A 20904-nucleotide genomic window follows, 5' to 3' on the forward strand; every position below is an offset into this window, starting at 1 on the left:
CAGCTCGGTGCTGCTGGAGAAATCCAGTCCAGACACACTGACCCAGGACTGAGATGGCAATGCCCAAAGTGTGTATCTGTGTGAAATTCCCAGTTAGCCAAAGAGTTCCAGTGGCCTGCAGGGGTGCAGTAGGTGCAGTCAGAGCACATTTGCCAGGACATCCAGTGACATTTCCACAAACATCCTCTTGGCCCTCGTTCCTGCCCGTCTCTCTGTCGCCTTCCGGGACAGGAGGCAGACGTGGAGCTGTTGAGGTTATTCCCAGCACCAGGCTGACGGGAGCACTGGCAAAAGGGGGAATATCCTCTCTGCTGAGCAGCCTTGCCCTTGTTCTTGTATGTTCTGGTGGCTTGGACAGCCCCACCCCACGTCAGAGCAGCTTCCCATTGTCCTTCCGAGCACCCAGAGCTCTGGCCCACCCTGCCAACGTCACTGGTGACTCCAGGACTGGGATTGCTGGCCAGGAATAGGGAACAGAGCCAGTTCACACAGAGACACAGCTCCCAGCACGTCACCATGTCCCTGCCCCTCGTCACCCACACCCCTCTGGTGTCCGTCCAATTCTGCTCTGGTGGCTCTGCAGGCCAGCACTGGGATTTCACACCTATGCTTCCTTAAATCTTTCTCCCTCTACATACATTATCCTGGTGGAAGGTGAAGCCTTTGCCTGTTGCTGCGGGATTTTCACACATGTGTCAGAGGGGAGTGGCAGCAGCAGCTTTAGCCCCACTACCACAAACCAGGAAATCTTGGCCAAGAACCTCAAAAGCCTGGAGTTGAAGGGAGAATGGATATTCCTACAGACCTGCTGGGGCTGCTGCCCCATGCTGTGCCCCACCCTGCACAAATGCCCCTGGAAACACAAAGAATTCCAGAGCTCCCCTGGGCCAGAAGCTAACCTGAGTGTGGCAGAGGAGGCAGGAGGGCAGACATCCCCAGAGGGGCTGATCCAGGGAATCTTGCATTCAGAAACCACATTTTCCTTCTCCTCCCAGGTTTTGAATCACCTGAGCCAAGGAGCTGAAGTGCTCTGGGCCCTGGTCCCATGTTACACCCCATGCTCCAACCTTTTGTGTTTCTCAGAGCTGCCATGGGGATTTCTTGCTTTGCATCCATAAAGCAATGTGGGACTGAAGTGCTCGTAACTCTTTCAATTATTTATTGATTTGGTGATACGAGAAAAGTTGGGTGGTCCTCCAGATTAAAAAGATGGGGGATGGAGAACTGCTGGGAAATGCTGATTTAATTGGCATGGGGCACCTGAGGGACTTCAAGTCCACACAGGTTTTATGGAGAGCACCATTGAGATGTTAAAGGACTGCTTAGACTTTATTGCCATCATGTTTGCTGTTTGCCAAGCTAAAAATACCACTGGAAGGTTATTCTGACCTCGTAAGCCACATGGCAAGCTGGAGGGATTTGGAAAAAAGCTGCCTCACACTCCAGAAGACATCCCAAATTTACACAGTCTGAGCCCATTCACCTTTCACTGTAACAAAGAATTAAATAGTCTGGGACAAAAATCAGAAGGGATGTGTCAGCGAAACCTAAAGCTTAGATTCATCTTCTCACTGCTTTTTTTTCCTGTTTTCAGTAACTTCTGTTGCAGGAAACCATCCAGGTAGTGGCGCCAGCCAAGGGAACCTTGCAAGAAGGTGTAAAATCCATATGTTGGTGTGAGAGAGAGAGAGAGAAATTGTGAGAGTTTGTGTTACCTTGGGCTTTTTTTTTCCTACAACACTCTCAGAGAAAAACCTGAGAAACATCCTCTGGCAGGAGTGAAGTGTAAAAATCCCACTCAGAACAAGTAACACCTCCATCCATCTCAGTCTGAGGCCTTTTGTGGGGCCCAGCAGCTGCTGCGTGTTCTGGCACAGCAGAGGGCTCTGGGTTTGCTCCTTCCTCGTGTGTCAGCTGTATCCCTGTTCCCAGAGCATCCTCTCCCTGTCAGCACCAAAATCCTGCTGGTCCTTGCATGGCTAGTGGCACACATTGTGCCAGGACTGAGGCACTGCTGTGATTTACAGCAGCAGCACTTTGGTTTTTCACATGTCCTGGTTAAATTTGATTTAAAGAACATGTTATGTTTAAACTGGCTGGGTCTTTGAATGTACATGCAGTGACTGCTTCTTATTTAAGTGTCTGTGATGGGCTAGGTGGCAGTTCCTGGTGATCTTTGTTGTTTCCTCATGGACAGGGAGCAAAGGAGTGATTTTAGCTGCAGGGGAGTTGAATCTGCCCCTATTTCAGGGAGGATTTCCAGCCATGTCCTCAAGCACAGCGCATCCTGCTCCCATGAGCTCTCCCCTGTGCTGACTCAGGGCTTTACTTGGGCCCCTGAACAGCACAACACAAAGAACTTGGCCAAGCTGACCCCAGACTCTCCTCCCTGCTCTGTCACAGCCCATCCAACTCCCTCCACACAGCCCCAGCTCCCAGCTGGCCGAGCTTCAGGCTCTGCTCTGTCCTGGAGCTGTGCTGGGCCAAACCAATCAACACAAGGACAAAAATCCAGCAGTTTTTGGAGCAGTCCTTACCAGCATTTTATTTTTAGGGTGTCTCCCGGTGAGATGATGATTTGGTCCTTGGAAATGCTCAGCCTTGGTTTTTGAAGAAGCTCTTCCTCAGCGAGACCTGACCCAAAAAAGGGAAGAAACCATCATTAGTTTAGACGGGCTATTCAGTGGTGTCAAAGCAGCACAATGCACTCGAGGCAAACTTTTTGTTTTGTAAATAGTTCCTAATTTGGGGGCCCACACAGTGCTGCATTTATCCTTGGCCAGGAGATGCCCTCAGTTTGTTTTTGTTTCCTTTATTCCTCTCTTTCTTTTCTGACACCAAGCACTTGCATTTGTGCCAGCAGTGTTTTGAGCCAGCTTTATTACTGAATTATTGCAGATTTAGGAGAACAGATCTGTGTCAAAAGGATTTTGCACACATATAAAAATGGAAGGAGTCAGGTCCTTGGGAAAAAAATTGATGGGTGAGCTGATACATTACATTTTAATTAATGGGAGAAGAGAAAACAATAATTCTGGGGAGCAGCTCTGTGAAGCACCTGTGATATTAAAGGCAAATTGAAAACCTGGTGTTTCCCAAATCCTGCATCTGAGCTGAACCCCAGGCTCAGTGGGCACTGTGGTTGGGGTAATGCTCTCTGGGGAATCTGTGGTTTTCTCAGGTCTCTGATGACCAGGGGCATTGATAACAGCAGTGACAAAGGTCTCTCTCATCATCTCCTGGCCCAGGAAATGTCTGCTGCCAGTGGAACTGTCCCCAGGGACAATCTGAGTGTTCATCTACAATGAGACAATGTTCAGAAAGTGAAACTGAGAAGAACCAGAAGTGGAGGTTGGCCAGGCTGGTTGCTTTGTCCAAATTCAAGCTAACATAATCAAGGAGAAGAGAAACCAGGCTCTGATAAGGATCTCCACTTCCAAAGCTCTGACATTAAAGCCATGTTTTCTTTCCCCTCCTGCTCTTCAAATGTCTCTCTTCTCCTGTGCCTTGAAGTCGATAAGGCAGAAATCCTCACTGGGCTCCCAGCACTGGGCATTATTTGCAGCAGACAGGGAGATAACATATCTGGCAGAAAGAGAAACACTAGGCTTTAACTTTTCAACTGCACAAACCAGTGATTTTCCTGCCCCCACGTCTCTACTCTCATCTCTGAGCTGCTTGATTTCAGTAAATTGCTCTCTGCCTGGCATCAGTGTGGGCAGTGACTCACTCCCACTTTGGAGTCTCTGGCTTCTTCCAGGAGCTCTTGGGGCTCCCATCAGGAGCTCAGCAGATGCCAAGTAACCTCATGGCACCACAGAGTCCTTCAGAGGGGATCCTGCCCAGACACTGTGGTGCTGGACTGCCCTTGGAGCCCCTGACCCTCCCTACAGACCCTGGCTGAGACTTTGAACCAGTGCTGGCCTCCAGACACAGATCCAGCCCACTCCCCCTGCTCTGGCACTGCTGCTCTATCTCCAAGGTCCTTGGAGTCTGGCCAACCCCAGCTCCCTCCGGTGGCTCTGTGTGACATTATTTAGCACCTCCAAGCTGCCATTCCATGGAATGCTGGGCAAGCAGAGCAGCTGGGTGTCCAGCCCTGCAGTTCCATTTGGGAAGCACTGCCATTCCTCAACAGCCACAGGATGGCATACACAGGGAGCAGCATCACATTGAGCTGAGAACCAACAGAAAAAGCCCCAAACTCTGCAGGAGGAGCCACTGCCAGGCAAGCCTGTCCTTGCTCTTGGCTCCAAGGCCCCTCTAGTCTCCAGGCAGAGCCAATTCCCACTGGGAATGGGCTGAGCTTGGCACAGGTTCATTCATGGTGCTGAGGCATTTCACAGCCCCCTCAGACTGACTGTGCTGAGCTTTGCAAAAATGCTCCAGGATATGGCCAACAGCTTCCAATTTGTCTGTCAGATGCCATGAATTTGCCAGCTTGGGGGGGTTGGGGTCCCTGTAGCTCTCCCAGGACACTGCTCCTCCCAGGATCTGCTCTGGCTGTTGATGCTGTGACTTCAGCTAGGACTTAGAAAATCCTGGGGTTTGAAACAAAATTATTTCTCTCCTCTTGTGCCTTCAGTTATTTTTAAGGCTTGGGGGGGGCTCAGCTGGTGCCTCTGGATTGTAGCTCTCATGAGCAAGTGTGGCACTGTCAGAGGGTCTGGGGTCAGAGCCTGAGCTCTGCTCTGACTGCAGAGTCTTTGGGCTTTCACAACATTTGACACCATTCTTGCTAAGAGAAAGGTATTTTTCAATTATTCTGGTTTTGTTTCTGAGTTACTTCTTGCCCAAAGTTTATTTTGGCTTTGAGAGCTGAAGAACAGAATAAGCAAAGTGGAATTTCAGTGCTTTTCTACTCCAGAGGACAGGAGGAGAATTCCTGTGCCACACACATCTGGTCCCTGTTGGCAGGTGACAGAGGGTTTATATAAACACAGCCTGTGCCCCTTCTGCCACACCACTGCTGAGTGGGCTGGGAAAAGACAGAGTCATGGAGGCAAGGTCAGGCTGTGCTAGGGCAGAACACCTAATGCCAAACTGGCAGAGTGAGACCTTACAATATTCCTCAGCTCTCCTGGCCCCTTTTAGGGCTAGACTTGACTTTTAGGAGGCAAAGCTGGGGACAGCCCCAGGGTGTGTTGGATGAGGAGGAAGGATTTGCTCCACTTTCATATTTGCTCTCTGTGTTTGAGGAGATTCATGCCTTTATGAAGGTGTTAGGATGCTGCAAGGGAGAATCAAGCACATTCCTGGCAGTGCACCCCCTCTTTTCCACAGCTCTGCTACCCAGCCTTTGTCCCTAAAGCCAGGACCCACAGCCTGCCCAGGTGGGGTGGGAGACCTGCTGGGCTGGGTCCTGCTGGAGCTGAAGTGCCCTGATCACACTGCTCAAATTCCAATGCCCAGGCCTAAGAGAACATTGTCCTCTCCTCCCTGATAAATAATTTTGGTCGTGCTCTAGGGCTACAGGGGACCTAAAATTAAAAGCAAGCCATCATTACTGTGTCATGACCATGGCAAAGCTCCTTGTGAGAGCCACATAAGAGTCCTGGGTGCCACAGTTGTCCCTGCCATCCCCTGTGGAGCTGACCCTGCTCTGGGTGTGCTGCTGGTGCAGCATCCATGCCCTGGCGTGGTTTGGGATGAGGTGCTGGAGTGACAATCCTGCAGGTCTGGCAGAGGGGGTCTCAGCAGCACATCCCCTGTGGGAGCCATGGAGGAAGGACAGGCTGCTCAGGGGAGGGACACCTCAGGCTCCTCACTCCCTGCCCTGCCTTGGCAGTTGCCAGCACACATTGGCTCCAGCAAGACAAGAGCAGCACCTCCAGCCTGGAGATGCCCCTGGAAAGAGCCCAGGTGAGGACACAGCCTCTGCCCAGAGCCTCACTGCTCCATTTCTGACTCTGGGAGTTCATTCCTACCTCCAGTTCAGGCTTTAACATCCTGCTCTCAGCAGTGAAAACCGCAAACACAGCACAACCACAAATCCTCGGGAGCCAAATGTGAAAGGTTGACTGATACATTATCCAGGGGAGAAAAATATATTGAAAACTGCTTTTCCTGGGATAATCTGATTTTGCAGCATGGCCAACATTAAACATGGGAGGCTCCCCAGGCAGAGGGTAATGGGTGACCCCCCTCACCTCTCTGTCAGATGGTTTCCAACTCCATCTCACTTGGCACAGGGAGATCCCTCCCACGCACAGCCTGATGCTCCACACTGGGCCCAGCAGTGAGCGTGGATTAAAAGTATTTTAATCTCTGTTCCTAATTGTAACAGCCTTCCTCCAGGCACCCTCTGGGCACTGCAGCTCTCCCTGGCAGAGCCCTCACAGATGGTTGTGAGCCTGGCTGTGCCTGGGTGTGGCTCAGTGACAGCTCAGGCAATGTGATCCCTGATTAAGGATCCGGGGATCCCTTCTGGCCACAGGGAGAGCTGGGGGAGCAGAGCCCCCACAGCCTCTGCTTCACATGACAAGGAAATCACTGCTGGGCAGAACAGAGAGTGCTGTGCTGGAAGCAAAACCAGGCAGGTTAGAGCAGGGATAGCACGAGGGCTTGGGCACACAACAGCTTTGTGCACATGGGTGAGCTCCATGGACTGCTCATGTGTGTAAAGTCACTCCTGTGCAGAGAGCTGGGCCCAGGGCACCTCAGGGCCCCTTGGAAGGGACTGGGAGTCAGAGTTCGGAGCTGATTTGAGTCAGGGAAGGAGGGTGACAGATGCACAGCGTTTAAAATCTGTTTTGTCATTGCTGAGGATGCTCCTGTGAGCTGTCCTTGCCTGGCAGAGCCTGGACCAGAAGCTCCAGGAGCCCTCTGGAACACGGGGGCTGTCCAGACACCACACCCTGCCCTGGTGACCAGTGGGATGTGAGCACCAGTGACTGGGCTGGTGCAGAGGCAGAGCTGTCCCTCGCCCTCCTCCCAGGAAAACCTGGGCAAGGCAGACCCTCCAAACAGCTCAGTCCCTGCTGCAGAAATGACACCCAGGGAAGGACAATGTCCTCCCCTCCCAGCTGCCAGGGCACCTCATCACCAGCACAGCGTGAGCACACCTCAAAATGAGCAGGTGCCCCTTTCAAAGGGCATTTTCATGCTTCTGTCCCCAAGGAAATCTATTTTTGCTGGAATTGGGGAGCTCAGGGATTCACTGAAAAGCCATGTGTGTTTAAACCAATGGCCTGTAATCATTTTAGGATTTATTTCAAGGTTACCCCCATGAAAAGAGAAGGCACCACAGCACTGCCAGCATTATTGGATCACAGGCCTTGCAATATTTGGTGTTTTTATTAAGTCTTCAGCTCCTGGAATCAGCTTTCACTTGTTACACTCAAGTGGTTTTCTATTATTTTTAAAGGTTTAAAAAGACAGTAGCAAATAACTAAAGAGACCCATCTCCACCCCTCTTTTTGTTGTGAATTGGGACATAGGAGTTTTGATTCTCCTAGACTGTAATGAAATGTTTTCTATGCACAGTGCAAGATCTTCTAAATGAAATGTTATTGCTGCCACTGACTTTCCCAGCAGAGGGGAAGGGAGGCTCTTGTGGGGAAGGTCTTGGCTGTAAGTCAGAGAAAAAAACTCCCAATTTTTGTCTTTTCTGCTGGCTGCTGAGTTCTGTATCAAGGCACTGATGGGAACTGAGTCAATGCAGAGGGCAAAGGCCCCCATGATGGGCTGCAGGTGGGGAATGTGTGGGTCAGAACTGCTTGGGGAAAACTTCCCCTCTAGATCTAATGTGGTTTGAGTGCCTCTCTCCCATTTCCTGTGCTCAGGGGGCTGCTTTGGGTCAGGTTGTTTGCTCTCTCAATTCTCAATGTGTCTTTTGAGGATAATAATTTGTCAGTGAAGTTTTAAACCCTTCATCTTTTCCTGTGTATCTCCACTGTGCTAAACCACTTTTCCTAGAGGAGAAGGAGGTGAGAAGGGGTTCAGCCTCTCACCACCTCTGGCCAGGACTCTCTCCCTTGCCTGCTATTCCAGCTGAACTATTTTTAAGGAAAACGGTTCATCAGCTTTTAAAGATTTTCTATTTCCTTTGTTTGTTTGAGGGGAATGGTTACTAGAAGCCTCTCTTCCTGTGGTTTTCCATGTCAAAATAACCAGGAATCCCCTAGGGTGGCTCTGCCGTGGGTGAGCACAAAGCTGAGAACCTCCAGGCCAGAGCCAAAGCTTCCCTTCCTACAGAAGCTGAAGAAGATCATCCAAAATTAAATTAGCAATCACAAACTCATCAGGAGACATGGCAAAGGTTCCTTCAGGATATTTAAATGCAAGTGTTAACCCAAGAGGATCTCTGGCAAAGCAACAGGATTCCTGTTTCCATTGATTTTCCCAGCCAGGGAAGGCAGGATTTGCTCAGCTGAGTCACGAGAGAGGGGAGAAGTTCCCACCAATTCCACAGTGCCTGCTGGAAATGAAAGTTGTGTGTGGCTCAGCCAGAGGCAGCAGTTGGGGTGTAAATGATCCAAAGTGACAACAACGAAAAATTAAATCATTAGTCTGGAGCAGGGAGATGTCAACAACAGCACAGTAAAAACAACTGCTAAGAGGAGAAAGTGTTTGGAGATAAGATAAGGCTTTGGCCCAGCTTTTGGGATTTGTTCCTACAAGGCTTTTCCTCAGCCACAGATGCATCAGCATTTCCTGCTGAGGTGGCACAGGGTCACCCTGGTTTCCTCCTGCAATCAGCAAGGCCACCTGATTGCTCTGGGTGCTGACACACAAACCCTGTGACCTTTCCGTGGCTTTTCTGCAATGCAAACATCACCTTTGGGGCTCACCTGCACCTGCTGCAAGGCAGCCCCTGGAGTTACAATGCCACGGCCTTTCCTGGCTGGCTGTGATCTGGATCTCTGGATCAGCTGCAGATTTATGGGAAGGGGTCACAGAAAGCAGCTCCAGGTCAAAATTGTTTGGTCTTGGGCAGTGGCAGCTCATTAATCAGGGCCATTGTTTTCCCTCTGACACCACAGAGAGTCCCAAGGAGTGCCAGGGATGTCACCAGCCCGTGCTGCTTGTGAGCTGGGGACTGAGGGGACATGTCCTCACTTTGGGACTGGCTGATAAGCCAGGAACTCAGATCTACATGGAAAATAAACATGAAATCTGGGAAAGGAGGTGGCAACATCTGCAATCATCTGCCAGGCACTCAAGCACAATTTGAAGTATTTAGGAAATATGGTAATCTCATGTTGATGGAAAAAAAGGCCGGGAATGTTGTTATTTCTTGATCCAAATTATGGCAATTCCTCTGGGAAAGAGAAGACCTGGCACATCTCCATGATTAGGAAATATGCAGACCCAGTGGGAACAAGATGCACCAAAAAAGGAGCCCTAAAGACTCTAGGGGGAAACAAAAAAAATCCAAAAATGTGAGGTATGAAGCTGTCTTTGCCTCTCCCCCCAGCATGGTCTCCTGAGAAAAGCTGGAGGGCTGCAGATCAGTGTTTCCAATGATTCCCAGACAGGATTACTTCATCAGAGCTCCAGACATAGCTTTCCTTCCTCCTCTGGCCATCTCCAGGACAGGGCACATTCCTCAGGCAAAGCTGGGAGTCAGGAGGAGTGAGGGCACGCAGGGGGCTGTGGGATGACCCCTCCTGGGGAGCAGCCCTGGCCAGAGCTGGACCCAGCTCTCTGTGCTGCCTTTGGGTCACCCCGTGCTCCCCCTGCCCACCCCAGCCCTTCACCTCCTCCCAGGGGACTCAGGGAGCACTTCCTGCACTCCAGAGCTATTCCAGCATCTCTCTGGAAGTGAACCCAGCCAGGATTTCTTCCCTTTCTCCAGAGCACTGGGTAGGAAAACAGGAAGGTGGAGGGCTTGCTCAGAAGGGGGAGTGGAGGGACAGCACCAACTTCTGCTCCCTGTGACAGGGACAGGACCCAGGGAACAGCTGGAGCTGTGCCAGGGGAGGTTTAGGTTGGAGATCAGGAAAGGTTTTCACCCAGAGGGTGCTGGCACTGCCCATTCCCTGGGCAGTGTCCCAAGGCTGCCAGAGCTCCAGGAGAGTTTGGTCAATCAGGGTGGGATTGCTGGGGGGTCTGTGGCTGCGACTGGATGATCCTTGTGGGTCCCTTCCATCTCAGGATGCTCTGTGATCAATCTTTGCCTCCTCTGGGCTCCTTCCAGGCTTCTCTGTGTCCATGTGCCATTTCAGAGTTGTCCCCCCAGGTGAACTCCTGGTGGTTTATGTGACTCTGGATGGATAGAGCTGGAGGTTTCTATGGCTTGTCAGCCCAGCTGTTCCTCACAGCTACAGACACCAGACCTGGGCCAAGTTGGGGTTCCAGCTTGTCCAAACCCTGCAGTGAGCTGCCTTTAATCTAATCAGAAGCCCTCTCTGCAGGCAGTTTGTATGTGGTGAGTAGTTACTGTGGATGCTGAGGAAGGAACACTTGAAAACACTTCTATTTTAATTACTTTGTTATTTTGAGGAGTATCATCAGATCTGCTCATTTGGCAAAGGTGACAGGTGAGGCTGAGGAGTCATCAGCTGTAACTCATGGGCTTCATGTGTGCAGCACTAAACACTGTGCTCACCCACATCAATGGGATTGGATTTGGCACCTCTGGAAATTTCTCTCAAACTTATTTGTTTTGTACAGCTGCAAATAATGAAAGCAATTGTTGGGCTGACTCAGTTCCAAGAACTATTCCCCAACCTACTCATGTACACAGAGAGGATCAGTCACTCTTGAAATCCATCCTGAGATGAGCCAGCTCCTCCCATGCAAAAACAAGCAGTAAATCTCTCTTGATTCACCAGTGATTTCCCTCCTGGTCCTACCCAGTTTCCCTCTTTACGCTGGACTTTTTAGCCTGGAATAAAGGGCTTGCCTACACTTTGGTAAGATGCCCACACTCCAGGGTGGAGGAGAGCAGACTTCTTTAACGTTAGAGCAGTATTAGAAAAGTTTTCAACAGGTTTTCTATACACTTTTATACCTTCTTCATAATTTCCTTTTGAAGTGACAAGAAATCAGATTAAAAAAAAAAAAACCAACCTTTTCCTTTTCTATGTGGCTGTGATAAGTTAATATTAATTTTTTCCTTATTAAACACATCACTGCCCAGGTATTGGCAGACTGGGAATGTCTGTGGTGGTTCCTTTACTGTGGTGGCACTTCCCAAAGAAGGGACAAGGTGCACCAGGAGTGATGAACTGCAGGTGGCACACAGAGAGATTCGAGGCAGGTTTTACCCCTCTGTGGATAAGAAACTGCCTTATTTCAGTGTTTAGGGGCAATGCAATAACCTAGGCAGGCATCAGCTCCTAACTGAGCCCGGCTGCCAGCAGAGGTCAGGATTGAAACTGGCACCAGAAAATGCTAAGGAGGGATTTCCCTGAGGTTTCCATGCAAGCTGCTGTCAGTGGGGAACTGAAATTTTTGCCAGAGTTCAATGCAACAGTTGGTTTCCCACGTGTGGAAAATGTGCCCTGGTTGTAGAGAGCTGACCCAGTCCCTGACATCTTCAATCAGGACACAACTTCCAACAGTAATTTAGGGCAGCCAGACTCAGTTTAGAACCACAGCTTTGGGGCTTGAAAAGTAACACTTCAACAAATTCACAGCAAACAGATGGAAATGAACTTTTCTCAGGTTAAAGGGGTTGGTAAATGAAGGTTCACTGGGCCACAGCACACAAATTAAAGCACTGCCCAGCATGAACTCCAAATGAAGTCCCACTTGAGGGGTGCTAACTTTGAACTTCACCTGGCCTGGCTATTTCAGTTCTTAGGACATTCATTTCCAGAGCAGTTTTCCATGTAACATGAGGCAATAGCAGCAAGTGAAACAGTATTTCCAAATACCCAGTCAGCTAAATCCTTGTCCTGTGTGTCAGCTTCTCCTTTGATAATAAAATATGATGATAATTCATCCTAAGACCAAGGCTTTGGAAAACTGCAACATGGATCCCCTGGAGAGACATTAAAATGGCCAGAGAAGAAGAGAAAGAAGTTACAAAATCCCTGACACCGTGGTTTAACAAAATGTGTGTTTCTTTGAAAGCATTTTTTAGTCTTTTTTGCCAGCACTCATCCCCTGCCTGGATGTATCAGATCAGAAGGATGCTCACTCATGTCCCTCCTCCACCATCTGCAGACTAAATCTGATTCCCAAATTTTTTTCTTGTTCCATCATCCACTTGCACATGAGAGTGTTGGAAACCCTGTAACTACCTGTACCTTACCCTCAAACCCTGGACAGAATGAGCTTTATAAGATTTGGAAAAATAAAATTTAAGCCTAACAGGTGGGAATCATCAGGAAAGGCTCATAAGTGGGCCTGTAGGTGCTACAACAATAAAACTGCTGGAAATGGGAGTGGTTATCAGGAGAGGCTGGAATATGGCAGGTCTGATATCAAGGGCAATCATTTATCTGCTCTTTCTGTTGGCAAGAGTCTGGGGAGAGGAAAGAAAACCTTCCCAAGGCTGTTCCATCAGCCTGTGTAATTCACTTCCCAAAGGAAGCAGAGGTGCCAGCCCTGTCTTTAGGAATGTTTAGAATTAGAGGAGATAAAGTGCTGGGAGATGTCCTTCAGAAAACATTTGCTGGTGCTCCACATGGAACAATCTCTGAGAGCTCCAGCTGCCACATTTGGGAATTCTCTGCTGTCCTGATGAGCGGCCAAGCAGGGCCTGCCTTGAGGTGCAGGACCCTTCCCTTTCCAAACTTCTTTGGTGCTCCCTCAAAGGCAGAGTGGATATCTCAGCTTTGGACTCTGAAGTGTCCCCAGAGCAGACCTCAGAGAGAACTGGGGATGTTTTCCTAGAAAGGCAAGAGCTGACAGAGGAATTTGGGTGAAGTTTTGCTGAATGACAAGAGGGTGGATTGCAAATCAACCTCTGACCGTGCTCCAGGGCTAAATCCAACTTGCCATCAAGGAACATGACTGCCCAGGGAACACCAAATAATTGTGGGAAAGCTGCTCAGAGAGACCCCAGCTTTCCTCTGGCCATGTTCCCTGAGGTTTCCTGCTTGGAGCCTTGCTGGGGTGAGTCCAGCAGTGATCTCTGCTCTCTGGAGATGCTGCTGTGTCCCATAGGCAGCAGCACAAACCCTGGTGGAATCTGGACAATCCCCATTCTCAGGCCTTTATTCCCGCTCTCCATCTCTTTCCTCATCCCCAGCCCTCTTTTCTAAGAAAAAAATGAGCCTGCATGGAAAGGCTTCTTTGTAAAGAACATCTGTGTCCTCCTGTGTGATGAATCACTGACCTGCAGAAGGAGCAGGCCAGGGGAAGGCCACGAGAGGGATGGAGCTGAAATCAGAGCGGGGAAGGTGGATGGCCAGGGTGAAGCAGAACAAAATCCCACCCCTGTTAGCATTGTTGGACCATTTCTGCTGGAGCTATAAATCCAGAAGCAAATGAGCCAGAGCCTCCTGAGGTCAAGTCAATTGATGTGCCACACTAAACAGAGATGGATTTGAGCAAATACAGGGGTTGGACATGTCAGGAACATGTGAATGCTCAGTGTCAGTAAAATCTGCTCGGTGGGTAATTACTTTGTTTTCTTAGTTTCTGAGCTCTGCCCATTAAGAAGCAATGGGCTGAAGCTGACTTTGGACTTGACGCCAGAATCTGTTTTCGATCAGCTCCGTGTTCCACTTCTGTCGGCTTTGTGTGCCTGTCTCAGGAGGTTTTCCCTTTTTTTCTGGTTTGTTTTGAAGGATAGCAGGTTGCTATTTTGGGAGACAAGATAAAAGCTGTTTGCTGAGATGGGGAGAGGGAACCTAACCATCTCCTTAAAACCAAGCCCAGTTTCAGTCACATTTTCACAGCCCCGGGCGAGGTTTTGTTACCCTGTGCCTGCAGCCTCCCTGGCCAACTGGGCCTAACTAGGTCTGGTTTCCTCACTGGTTTGCATTTAGCTGGAAAGTACCAATTGGGCCCGGGGAACTGGCTGCAAATCATTTGGTGAAATCCTTCTTAATGACAAACTCCATCAGGCTGTGGAGCAGGGCTTCAATCACTTCCTCAGCCTCCACCGCACTCTTACCCTGACGTGACCCCAACTTCTCCCCTGTTTGTGAGGCTTCTCCACAGCTGTGACATAATGTTTTTGATGGCAGGCTTTGGAGGAATTCTGCTCATGGCAAAGGAGGAATCTGCTTCGAATTAGCACTGCACATATTTATCAAGTCTGCATAGCATGGCTGCCTGTTGACAAAAATCCCTTCTGCTGTCCCCCGCAGGTTCCCACATGAGCTCACTTGACTCATAAAGGTTTGGAGCTAAAGCAGTTTTTGGTGTCTGGGAGCAGCCCAGAGAAGGGGTGACAGGTGGGTGATAGTCCAGGAGTGATGCCCAGAGCCAGGCTGTGTTTTTAGTGCCAGATCCTGCCTTTTGGATGGATTTGGGGGTGCCCAGCCACTTCCAGGACTCCTCCGCCGTGCCTGGAGCCATTCCCTCTCTAACAGGTTGATTGAGTTGCAGCACATCAGTTCCTCATCTGGAAAAACTGTGGCTCGGGGAAGGGGGTTGCACAGTGACCTGGAAACAGCAGATTTGCTTTGTGGGATCCTGATTTTAAAGGTGCTTTACTGCAGCTGCTTCCAAGAAAAGCAAACATTGCCAGGTACCGGGAGCAGCCCCGGGTCACATTAAAGCCACCTACGCCGCTCGGCCAAAGCTGGGCAGGAAATTCTTCTCTCTTCATGTCTAAATATTTAAGGCCTATTTATTTATTTTAATTCCTCTTGTGCATAGGGATAAAAACACAAATCCTTCAAAGGTTTTTCTTATTATGGAAAGCAGCAACAGAAAAAGACTGGTCTAAAAATAGCTGGATATTTAGGGCAGCCCCTGGTAGTGGGAGACAGATCCAGAGCCCAGATTCCACCAAGGAACGTGGTGTCCCCAGCATCCTGCACTTCCATCCCAACAACAAGGTCATGGCATCGTTGGGATGGGACCAGAAACACCATCCTGGCTGGAGAAGCTTTCCTGGAAAACTGCTTCTAATCCAGCCACTTCCCATGTAAGATTTTGCCACAACGTAATTTCCTAATGAAGAGCTTTTTTTTCTTTTTTTTTTCCCTATGAAACCCCAAACTGGTTCTGTTTTTAGTATTTATTTCAGAGCAGAAACAACCACACCACTGTTTGCTTTTCCTAAAAATCTCACTTCTTCATCCCAAAAGTTTCTTGCAGATCCTATAGACAGACAAAATGTGCAGTTGCCCTTTGAACAGTAAAATTCATTTGGGTGCTGGGTAGTTAACAAAATCAACAAATATTACTCTAAACGTAATTAAATGAGGAGGGTTTGGAGCTCTGTCCTGCCTGTCTCTTGCAGAGGATCCAAAGCTGGTAAGGAATACAGAACTGTATGGAAATGACTAAGAAAAAAGAGAATGATGAAAGTTCAGTGAGCACTGAATGAAAGCAAAGTGAAAACTGGATGTCACCAAGAAAGAAAAATGTCACCATTTGAATTCAGGAGGAGAAAAGCACCAAGGTGAGAGATGAAAGAATAATGCAAATCCATGCAGGCAATTAAATTAAAAAGGTTCCTTCCATCCTGATTCCACACATACAGCCTTGATTTGCTGCACTAAGAATTCAGAGAACTAATCCCAGAAATGAAATCCAGATCTGAGACCCTGCAGAATAAACAAACAGCTTCCCAAGCTAGAGCCAGCCTTTGCTGGGGTTCCTCTTTCAGAGTTCTGCTCCCTCTTGTCTCGATGAACCACTAAAACTTTTGGTGCTGCACATGAATTTTGGCTTGGCAGAGGTGACCCGTGGCCCTCAGGGGTTTCTGCATGTGCTGAAGGAAACCAACAGGTTCCTGGTGCCCCTTGCTGAGCAGAGGGGTGTTTGTGAGGTGTGGCAGGGCAGGAGGGGAAGAACACACTGCAGGCAGACAGAATTGCTAGAACAGCACATAAAAATGGTTTGAATTTTCCCTGGATGTGCCAGGAGGTTCCAGAGGTGCCTGGATCTGCTTGGCCAGGCCAAGCCAAGCCCAGCCACTGGCACAGCCAACAACAAGCAACACTTGGAGTCAAAGGAACACTCTTGGGTTCCAGCTGGAAAGGGAGGCTCAGCATTTTGTTGCACTCTTCAGCTATCAAAATGTTTATATCAATTGAAAACAGGCTCTTGGGGGAGAGTAAAAAAACAGGGATGAATTTTCAGGCTGAAACCTCAGCTGCCAAATTGTAAAACCCTTGGCTGGAAGGTCTCAGGGTAGAATGGACTGTGCAGCATTAGCTGCATAGCAGTGGTTCCAACAGGAGCCACTGGAATAAAGAGAGCCTTCAGGAAAATTGTGAGGCATTTCTTCTGGGCTCTAGAGCAAGGTCAAAGCATGGAAGCAGCTTTGGGAGGAGTGAAGCACTGCTGGAGAGTAAAAAGAGCTGTAGATGAATCCCCAATCCTGCAAAGCTTGTTCACAGGAGCTGCTGTGCTGACATGAACATCTGTGCAGTGGGAAGAGCCCTCTGAGGCCAGGCAGAGGCAGCAGGAAGAGATCCTGACGTGGGGTAATGGCTCTGAAATTAAGGGAAATTTCCCCCACAATGGCACTGAAATTAAGGGAAGTTTCCCTTGCAATGGCTCTGAAATTAAGGGAAATTTCCCCCACAATGGCACTGAAATTAAGAAAAGTTTCCCTTGCAAAGGCTCTGAAATTAAGGGACAGTTTGCTCTGTGGTGGCACTGAAATTAAGGGAAGTTTCCCTCACAGTGGCATTGAAATTAAGAAAAGTTTCTCTTGCAATGGCACTGAAATTAAGGGAAGTTTCCCCCACAATAGCACTGAATTTAAGAGATGTTTCCCCCCCAATGGCACTGAAGTTAAAGAACAATTTCCTCTGTGATGAAACAGAAACTCTCCCCTGCTCACATCACCACAGGAGGAAGGACAGCAGATCTCTTTTTGTATTCTAAATTCAGTTGAGCTATTTTAAAACTATGAGTCCCCAACCTCAGTATTAGACCTGTTTAGCTTCTTATAAATCTTTCTAAAAAGGGTCCTGTTTGTTCATTTTTCAGTGTTGTTTGGCCTTTGGCCATGAAAATACAGTTTATCTGGTGAGATTTAATGGATTGTACCAGGATATCAGAAAAACAGGAATTTGTAGTGAGCAGGGATTTGAAGTGTGAGTGCCCCACACCCCGTGGCAGAAGTGCCAATGTTTGGGTGCAATTCCAGCCTGGCTCCCATCATTTCACTCCTGAGCAAGGACAGATTTTCCCCTGCCCTCCCCAAACTCCCACAGCAGTGACAACCCTGAGTTAACAATGCTGAGCATGACCTGTTTACTGTTTGGAAATGAGTAATTCTCTGCATGATTCATCTCTCACTGTCTTTGTTGTTCCTCAGAGCAGCCATAGAGGAGTTTTAGCTGTGGTATTTAATTCCTGCAGCCAACAGGGCAACTTTCTCTTTTCCCCGGTTTCCAGAAGAATGTGGGTGGTTGGAAGGGAGGCACAGAGAAAGAAGGAAAATTTGGCATTTTTCCTTGGAATTCTCCAGTTCTGAAATGATTGGAGCCCTCCTTGTGTTCTGTAGGAACACAACCCCTTTGACACAATCTCTTAAGCCAGTGAGATGCAGTGGGGGCAGAACACAGCCACGGTTCCAACCTCTCCAGCCCTTCCCTGGGGGTTTGTTCACCAGTGGAACCAGATCCTCACAGCTCATCCAAACTGGATCTTGAGCTGGAAGCAGCAGTTTGAGCTCACTGACATTCATTCCCATTTTCCAGGTGGGATTCTCCAGTCTGCTCCCGTGCCTCCCTGTACTGACACAAGGTCCCGTTGCAGATGAAAGGGAAAATAATTCAGATATCTGCACTCAAGCAGAAGGCAATGCAAAGCTCATGTAGGAACCTGCCCTCTGCAAACTCCTGCAAAATGCTAATTTCTCTGTTCCACTGCTGATCCCCTAAATGAATGTTTATTGTTGAAGACCTGAATCCTGAGGATTTGGAGAGCTGTAATGTGCAAATCTTTCCCTTTCTCATTAAGCCTGGCTGTAGCTGGGAGGTTTGGGATCTGCAGGCTCTGCTGACCCTCCAGGACAGCCACAGGAATAGGGAGGAAAGGAAATCCAAATATAAAATCAGCTCAATGTTCTTGTCTCCCTCACCACGGGAGTTATGTTCCTCTCCCTCTGTCTTCACCCAGCTCAGGGCACTTTGGTGAGCCCTCCATGCCAAGGATTAACCCAAAGTTGAATGTTTTTTGATTTAAAATGAGAAGAGGATAAAATCTGCAGCTCCAGCTCTTCTGTTTTCTTACAAAAAAGCTGACCCCACTCCTGGGCATGACTCAGCACAAGGCAGAAAGGTGCCTTCAGCTAAAGAACCCTCAACTGCCTTGTTCAGGTTCCAAATCCCAGTGAGGCTCCTGGAGGAGCTCACAGCTGTGGGATCCCGCCCTCACTGCCCTCTCTGATCCCATTCCAGCCCAGGATGGACACTCAGGGTCCCACAGAGTGCAGGGGGAGCTTTCAGAGAAGGGAGGAAGGATCCAGATTCATCCCAAACCAAACCCATTTCTCCACAGATTCCACCTGTCTCCCACAGATCCAGAGAGAGCACTCCAGGGGCTGAGATTGGGGGCCACTCCTTGGAGTTCAATCTGCTTTGCTGTGCCATGAGCTGTTCTTCCCAAAGCAGAGCCCAGCTGGCAGCACCCCAAACCCCTGGGAAGTTTGTGGGGGCAAAGCTTGGAGCAGGTGGATTCCCCCCAGCCATTCCCAGGGATTCATTGTGCACATGCACCCAGCCCCTCTTTCTTCTCCTGCAGTGCTTTCATCTCTGCTGGTTTGAAAGAAAGCAGGGGTGGCCCCACCCTGCTGTACAACTGCAGGGCTATTTACCACTTGGGGAGGAAATCCCATGTCACAACCCCTTGGAGCACGAGGAATAATGTCCGGAATTCCTTTATCTGTGACCAGGCCTGCCTCACAGGCTCTTTCCTGTCACTTAAGTGTACACAAAGATATTCTTTTCTTTTGTCAAGGCAAAGGGCCCAGATTTTAATGATGGTTTATTAAAAAAGAAAAGGCTTTGGCAAGACTCAAGAACAAACGTTCTCTGACTTTGGGACCTTTTGTTCTTCAAGGTGAAAAGTGACTGTAAAGAATAAGGAAAATTGAGTCACTGGTCCTTGCCCTCCATAGTAAATTTGACCTCCACTGTTTTTACAGTGCCTAAAATTGGGGTCCTGGGCTAATCAGGGAAGGCAAAGTGATAAGCCTCTCTCTGGGGCTGCTCTGCAAGATGACATTTTCTGAAGTGATCAAAATGACCCTTAGAGCACTGCAGATTTGTACCCTCAGCTCCAAGGTTTCTGTCCGTGCCTTCCTGCCAAGCCCTGCCTGGCTGAAGGTTGTGCTTATCCTGTAATCAGAGGGATGGAGAGAGAGGTGCTGCTGGACACAATCCTGGGGGCAGGGCTCCCTTCCTGAAGGAGTGGGATGCAGCACGTGCTGAAATGTCTCCCTGCACATGGATCCAGCCATTCCCTGCACCTGCCAGGCTCATACTTTGGAAAAGAGGATCAGAGACTCCCAGGAATGGCTGAGCCATCCTCCCAGAGCACCTCTGTTCTGGCAGGACCAGCTGGAATCCCTCAGAGATACCTGCCAGCATCCCAGGCACTGCTGGGGCCATTCCCTCCTTCCACAGAACAGTGCAGGGACCACCAGCTTCAGGCCAGAGGGGAGGGAAATCTCCAGCAGGAAACCCCTGGGAGCAAGGAAGTCACAGCAGGAATATTGGCACCAGCGTTCTGAGGGAGGTGGGGGGAGCAGGCAGGGGAGGAATCTTTCCAGGAAAAGAACATTTGCATCAGATACTTCCAGAAATAAAATATCAGAGAAATGTTCTGAATACTGGCAGCTCTGCCCTGCTTTGCCCCACCACTCTTTCCATCACTCTTTCAAATCCTTCTCTAAGAAGTGGTGATACTTCAGTCTGGAGCCCCTGATGCAAAAGGGAGTGCAAGTGCCAACAGGGACCACAGAGCAGCCCCAGGTGATCCCTGGCACCCTCCTGGCACTCTGGTGATGGCAGGAAGCTGCAGCCTTGTTGCAGGACAAATAACTCAGCAGCTGGAGTCTGCTGGCTCTTTATTGCTATTCCTGCAGCACACAGGCAGTGCCAGATGTGCTGCCCTGACTCATGTGCATTGTGTTTGATGGCTCCCTTCAGAACCAGCCTTGGGCTGCATCCAGCAGCTAAACTGCTTTTTGCAGAGATAAATATTTGGGCAAGTCTGGGATTGGCAAGGACCTGTCCCTCCCTCAGCATCCTTCCCAGCTGAAGAGCAGGCACAGATGTTTTCTGCACAGGAGGAACGGCCTGTGCTCTCACTGAGCTGCTGCCACTGAAACAAAGCTCCCAAGGAGGGGGATTTGGGCAGGAGGGGACCTTGCAGGGGCTGGGAGCTGAGTGTTCACCCAGGGATGTGTCTGGGTGCTGGAGCACAGCAGGAATGAATTACAGCAGCTCTTACCCGTGTGCTGTCAGTGCCCGTGCCCAGGGCACCAGGCAGACACAGCAGTCAGGTCCCACCCTGCCTGCAGGATGAATCCCACTGCTCCCTGCCTCCTGCAGGGCTGCATGCTGTGGAATACCCTGCATTTGGAGGCCTGGCAGCTGGAAGGTTTGATTTGCCTTTGCATTATGGGGCACAAAGTGTGTGTGGAGCAGAAAGGACCCATGGTCAGGCAGGGTGTGGAGAGGTGGATCCCTGGGCTCTCCTTGCTTTTGGACAAGCTCACTCGTTTCTTTCTCCCCTTCCTGAGTGACCCACACTCCCTGAACGGACCCACAGGCCCCTGGCTTTGCTGCAGGGTGTCCTGAGCAGGGCCCTGTGCTGTGCTGGGATGTCCCCAGTCCCACAGCCCTGGCTGGCCAAGGAGCT

The 20904-nt window shown here is 49.5% G+C and overlaps 1 protein-coding gene across 1 annotated transcript in view; it reads right to left on the minus strand.

The window, feature by feature from the left end:
• LOC103816498 (vascular endothelial growth factor receptor kdr-like) overlaps window positions 1-20904 on the minus strand; it is a 125968-nt gene that overhangs the window by 89711 nt on the left and 15353 nt on the right. Inside the window, exon 2 of the mRNA XM_030228894.2 lies at window positions 2538-2634. Within this exon, the coding sequence (XP_030084754.2) occupies window positions 2538-2634 (97 nt within the window). The remainder of the gene's footprint in view (window positions 1-2537; window positions 2635-20904) is intronic.

The sequence above is a fragment of the Serinus canaria genome, chromosome 4A (genome assembly GCF_022539315.1).
Source record: "Serinus canaria isolate serCan28SL12 chromosome 4A, serCan2020, whole genome shotgun sequence".
Taxonomy (NCBI): domain Eukaryota; kingdom Metazoa; phylum Chordata; class Aves; order Passeriformes; family Fringillidae; genus Serinus; species Serinus canaria.